Below are 6,232 nucleotides of genomic sequence, written 5' to 3'. Positions count from 1 at the left end.
ATATGCAACCCTTCATCATCAAAGCATTTTTAAATAAAACATAAATATTTTTATTATTTTCTAAGTTGAATACGTAATCCATGGTTTATAAAATGTATTTATTAAAATAATTTTGTGATTTTCTTGGATTTTACAATTTTGTTTGGGAGTTTTACATGTTTCGCCCTGTGGGCATCATCAGAAATCCAGTTTCTCAACAAAATTATTTTAATAAATACATTTTACATAAATATTTATTGACTACATCCAAATTGCAAGCATGCAATTAAAAATTGAAAGTCTTATATTCTCAACTCAAACATGGCGTCTTCGTTTATGTTTGGTCAAGGAGGATGGGTTTGTAAATTGAGCGTCACAATATTCACACTTATAAGGGTTCTCGCCTGTGTGGATTCGCATATGAAGTGTTAAACAATAAGCTCTGAAATTAATCCATTTGATGAAATTAGTATGATATTGTAGATAAAATATCCTTTACCGGCTATAATTCATCCCACATATAGTACAAATATGTGTTTTCTCACCAGTGTGATAACCTTCGTGTGCTTTCAAGTCAGTATCCCGTGGAAAACCTGCAAACACAATGTTAAAGCTATTTTTGCAGATTTTTATTATTCTATTACCTCTTCCACAATATCTACAAAGATTCGGTCTCGTTCCTATGTGCCGCTTCATGTGCGTATTCAAATGATCATTCCGAATAAAACTCAGTCCACATTCCGAGCACACAAACGGTTTTACCTCACCGTGACACTTCATATGCTCTATTAAGTTGCTCTTGGACAAGAAAGGTTTAAAACACTTGAGGCAAAAAAAGTTCCCATCATCTGGGTGTCTCATCAAATGAAACTGTTTCGCCTGCTTGCTTGTAAAACGTTTCGGACACTTCTCGCATTTATATCGTCGTTCGTTCTTAAGTCGTTTTCGATTCTTTGCTTGCGCTGCCAACAAGGATGCATCCACATCCACATGAACCTTCCTGTGTCGATTAAATGTATACACACGAGAAAACCTTTTATCGCAATGCGGACACTTGAAGACCTCACAATAAGGGTGAACTTCCTTGCCGTGCGATTCAAGCTGCAACATGCGCTCGAAAGTTTCATTGCACAAAGGACATGGGAACTTTCCAATCTGTTCTTTCTCTTCTGGTTTGATCTTCTTGGGTCTACCAGGTCGTCTCTTTCTGGTGCGTTTTGCTCTTGCATTTGGTAAATAATCCCCATCGGATTCATCCTGTTTGGTGATATTTTGTATTTCATCATCTTCAATTTCGATCTTCATCACTAATTCTTCATCGGATATATCTTTAGTTTCGGCAGAGACATCGTAGTTATCATTAGTATTCTCACCACTGGCTAAGTAAGTTTCATCTTCATTTGTTGATTCACAATCAGTAATTTTGGGCTGATTATGGTGAAGTTTAAAATCAAGTGTTTTCATATCATCAGAATTGTTTAAGTGGTCCTCTAATCTTCCATCAGCATTATCTATTGTTAAAGAATTCTTAAATACATAATTATACATATTTGCAGTTGCTAATACAAACATAAACAACAATCCAGATGTTTTATTATTTTCTAAGTTGAATACGTAATCCATGGTAGTAATTTATAAAATATATTTATTAAAATAATTTAAACATGTTGAACTCTCAAACAAATTGTAAAATCCAAAGAAAAATGACAAATTATTTTAATAAATATATTTTATAAATCCAGATGTATTGATTTTTTATGAATCTACATTATGTCACTTAAATAAGCACTACATAAATAAATAAGCATGCAAATTGTTCACATAATTTAAAATATAATTAAACTACATTTCATAACTAGCCTCCCATTGTTTTTAATAAGGAAAAATCAAGATTTTCTTACCTTCACAACTTTGAGATTCATATTTTGCTGAAATGTTTGGCTCAGGTTTCAAATTTTTATTTTTATACCAGAGTCCTTTTGATAAATCTACATCAGAGCAAACTTCAACTGGTTCATTATTTTCAACAGATTTACTCAGCAGTGATGCTAGGAAGTTAACTAGACCATTGCTTTTCTTCTCTTCTAATATTTCCCTCAATTCTGATTCAATTTTTATCAGCTGTTGTCTAAAGTTATAAGCATTTTGGATGTTGTTGATGCATGGTTTGCAAATGAGAGATGGTAAACCATCATTTTCCTCAACCTATAATACAAAGATTATTCAAAAACCATTTCAACATGTAATTGAGTTTGAATAATTTGAAATACTATAAGTACTTGCATTTAGAGATGCAATGGTCATTAATATCTCCGGAATAGGAGGGTGAGTGGTTTCGATATCAACGTTAAAGATTGCAACCATCTTAACCTCTTCCCGCTTACAACAACGGCATATTTTGGCAAAATTTAAATTGCTCTCAGTCATTTTCCTAGTTAGAAAGACACAGGCTGCTTAGGTTTTTTTGATACTGAATGGTTTGCATTTCTTACAATTCAGAAAATCAGTCTACTCCACTGGCGAAAGCAGTGCTCGCAACAAACATGCACAACAAACACCTAACCAAAGATGCTCCAATGGATAGATTTTTGCGAGGTTTGGTTGGGTACTGCAAAATATGTTTTGTTGTAAACACGCATGTAAACATTTAACATTTATTTGAATATTTATCACTCATTTTAGCCAAAATTTAACCATGCTTTTTGACGATTACAACCTACCTACTTTCCTCCTTTCACGAATGAGGTGAACAGCAAGAAAAGTAAGACTTTATTACGGACTCATGCAGTCGTGGCCGAGCGGTTAAGGCGTCTGACTAGAAATCAGATTCCCTCTGGGAGCGTAGGTTCGAATCCTACCGACTGCGAATGTGACAAAGTTTTTGTATTAAAAACTAAAATAATAAAGTTTTAATACAGCTCGTGCCATTTACTTGCAGACGCTGTGTTCAGTTCGTTATTTACCTTATATTTCCTCAATAATAGTGCCTGATGTATAAAAGAATAAATTTTTATTAAATATATCCGCAGTACAGAATTCATTTAATAAAATATAACTATGGTATACCAAACGCAATTTGCGGCTACTCCTTGTTAACAGATTGCAATAATGGATCTTCTGTAGATATCTCCTTCTTCGGTAGATTCACCACCAGCCTCTCCGGTATCGTAGGTTCAGGAAGCTCAATAGTCTCTGCTTTTGGATCATTCGGATTCGAACCAGTGTTTTTAATTCTCCTAATGTGACTCTAACATTCAAACCTTACAATAAAAACAAAATAAGTCGGAGCGCAATAATTTAATAGATGCGTTAATTTACCATGATCCTTTCGTTTATGCTGGATTAATTCATAACCCATGATAAAGTTCAATGAGCACAAATCACACTGGAATCTCTCGCCTGTGTGCCGGCGAATATGCGATTTTAAATCGTTGCATTGTGCGAACGCTGAGTCACAGTAGCGACACTTGTAAGGTTTCTCGCCTGTGTGCGTTCGCATATGAACTGTTAAATTATAAGCTCTGAAATTTATCAATTTGATGAAATTACTGTTACTTTATGGATAAAATATCCTTTACCTGTTAAATCCATGCCCACATACAACACACAGATGTGTTTTCTCACCAGTGTGATAACGTTCGTGTACTTTCAAGTCAGTACCTCGTGGAAAACCTGCAAACACAATGTTAAAGCTATTTTTGCAGATTTTTATTATTCTATTACCTTTTCCACAATATTTACAAGTATACGGTTTCTCTCCTCGGTGCCGCCTCATGTGAATAATCAAATAATCATTCCGAGTAAAACTCTGGCCACATTCCGAGCACAGGAACTTTTTTGTCTTATCGTGAAACTGCAAATGCTCCATTAAGTTGCTCTTGGACAAGAACGGTTTGAAACACTTGTGACATACAAAGTTCTCATCATCTGCGTGTTTCTTCATATGGAACTGTTTCGCCTGCTTGGTTGTAAAACGTTTCAGACACTTCTCGCATTCATGTCGCCTTTCCTTCATCAATCGTTCTCGGTTCTCCGCTTGCGCTGCTAATAAAGTTGCATCCACATCGATTTTATGAAGCTGCATGTGTCGATTCAGTGCGTACACACGAGAAAACATTCCGTCGCATTGCGAACACTTCAAGACCTGATAATCAGCGTGAAATTCCTTGCCGTGCGACTCAAGGTGCGAAATTCGCTCAAAAGTTTCATTGCACACAGGACATGTGAACTTTCCAATCGGTTCTGTCTCTTCTGGTTTGATCTTCTTGGGTCTACCAGGTCGTCTCTTTCTGGTGCGTTTTGTTCTTGCATTTGGTAAATAATCTCCATCAGATTCATCCTGTTTGGGGATGTTTTGTATTTCATCATCTTCAATTTCAATTTTCATCACTAATTCTTCATCGGATACATCTTTAGGTTCGGCAGTAACATCGCAATTATCACTAGTATTCTCACCATTAGTTAAATCTGTTTTATCTTCATTTGTTGATTCGAAATCAACAACATTAGGAAGATTATGGTGAAGTAGATGGTGTTCCTCAAGTTTTTCCAGGCAACCAAACTCAACATTGCAAATATCGCAAACAAACGCAAATAACTTTATCTTTTTTTCTGTACTTTCAGTGTCTTCAATATCGTTATCACTGTGAGCACTTTCTTCATCCGCGTTCTCTATTGTTAAAGTATTATTATCCACAGACACATAATTCCAACTGTAGAATTGCTTAGCATTCGTACCTTGCAGATCCTCCTCGGTTAAAGTTTTAATTTGCGAGATAGTCGAGTTTGAATGTATCTCTTTATGACACATCAAGTTTTCCGCACGTTTAAACGTCCGATTGCAAATATCACACGCAAATATCGTTTCGCCCTTACATGATTTCGAATGTGAAAGCAGTTTTTCATGTCTGCTATAAGTGCGATTACATTTGGCGCACCTAAACACATTCTGCTTGAGATGTGTGCGCAAATGACGCTGCATGTAATAAAATCGTGCAAAATTGCAACCACATAGTTTACATGCAAATATTTTACGTTTCTGGAGAATATGTTCTTTGAGATCTTTTGCTTTGATATTAGTTAAATTAATATTTTCATCAATTTCAGTCAAATTTTGGGGTAAATAGATTGGGTCACATTCAACTTCAAGAGTTTCAATCTCATTGTATACTAACTCTGTAAAATATTCTGCAATATCTTCATTTGCCTCAATCTTTTGAAAATCAACACTTGTGTTAGTTGTGTTGCTACTACATAGGTGAGCATGCAAATCAGGCAAAGAATTAAAAATAAGTTTGCAATTCTCACAGCAAAATGACTTTTCATGAAGATGAATATGTACTTTTAAATTTTCCTTACTTGCAATAATGGCATTACAACTTTTACATTCATATATTATTGAAGTGTCATGTAGAGACTTCATATGCCTCTGTAGTGATGTTACATGAGAGTACCCTGTATCACATTTATCACAAAAATATGTTACTGGTTGATCTACATTAGGTGGATCCCCAGTTGGTTCATCATTCTCTACATTTTTTCTCAGCAGTGATTTTAGAAAACTAACTATATTCTCACTTTTTTCTTCAATTATTACCTCCTTTTGCTGTTTTAATATTTCCCACAACTCAGCCTCTGTTTTTATCAACTGTTGTCTAAAGGTATAAGCATTTTGGACTTTGTTGATGCATGTTTTGCAAATGAGAGAAGGCAAACCATCATTTTGCTGAACCTAAAATACAAAGATATTTCAAAAATCATTTCAACATGTGATTAAATTCGAATAATTTCAAATAGTATATGTACTTACATTTAGAGAAGCGATGGTCAATAGCATTGCCGGAATGGAAGGGTGAATGGATTCAATATTATCATCAAAGATTGAAATCATCTTAACCTCTTCCCGCTTACAACAACGGCATATTTTGGTAAAATTTAATTCGCACTCGTTCATATTACTAATTACACAAGCACAGATGGTTTAGATATTTTTATTTGAGAATATTTTGCGATCCAGATGGTTAGTCTACTCCACTGGCGAAACTGTCACGCTAACTCACAGCTGATGTAAGAAACGGAGGTGAGTGTGATTTAAAAACGTCGTTTATTTTTGTGTATTGACGCTTTTGTAGTCTTTTTAGTTTAAAGAAGAACAGAGAATTAGCATATTTAGTATTAATCTTCTAAAAACATAAATTCCAAGTTCTTTTCATTAATACGTAACATATTAATACATAATACATAATACATAACA

At 34.6% G+C, this 6,232-nt stretch overlaps 1 protein-coding gene and 1 non-coding gene across 2 annotated transcripts; one reads left to right on the top strand and one right to left on the bottom strand.

The window, feature by feature from the left end:
• Positions 1-26: 26 nt before the first annotated feature.
• On the bottom strand, positions 27-6,071 carry LOC135795418 (zinc finger protein 91-like). Its single transcript, XM_065307099.1, has 9 exons — positions 5,789-6,071; positions 3,703-5,710; positions 3,558-3,651; positions 3,298-3,500; positions 2,263-2,432; positions 1,881-2,184; positions 624-1,490; positions 479-572; positions 27-421 (listed from the first exon to the last, which is right to left on the bottom strand). The coding sequence occupies exons 1-9, from the start codon at positions 5,930-5,932 to the stop codon at positions 295-297; spliced, it is 4,011 nt and encodes a 1,336-aa protein (XP_065163171.1). The 5' UTR covers positions 5,933-6,071; the 3' UTR covers positions 27-294.
• TRNAS-AGA (transfer RNA serine (anticodon AGA)) lies at positions 2,764-2,845 on the top strand. The gene has a single exon. It is a non-coding gene; the product is annotated as a tRNA-Ser (tRNA).
• Positions 6,072-6,232: the final 161 nt, after the last annotated feature.

This window comes from Atheta coriaria, unplaced genomic scaffold (genome assembly GCF_025399875.1).
Source record: "Atheta coriaria isolate IRGN ID8LTWV9N9 unplaced genomic scaffold, Caltech_Dcor_3.1 hic_scaffold_7_pilon, whole genome shotgun sequence".
NCBI classification, from domain to species: Eukaryota; Metazoa; Arthropoda; class Insecta; order Coleoptera; family Staphylinidae; genus Dalotia; species Dalotia coriaria.
This window is presented reverse-complemented; position numbering and strand designations above follow the sequence as displayed.

Bases quoted from the DNA above. Each gene is read 5' to 3' on its own strand.
- LOC135795418 (XM_065307099.1), bottom strand. From the start codon at position 5,932: ATGAACGAGTGCGAATTAAATTTTACCAAAATATGCCGTTGTTGTAAG. The intron at 3,501-3,557 runs GTAAAGGATATT...GATAAATTTCAG, and splicing joins TGTGGGCATGGATTTAACAG to AGCTTATAATTTAACAGTTC. The intron at 2,433-3,297 runs GTAAATTAACGC...AAAAAACCTAAG, and splicing joins GCATAAACGAAAGGATCATG to CAGCCTGTGTCTTTCTAACT.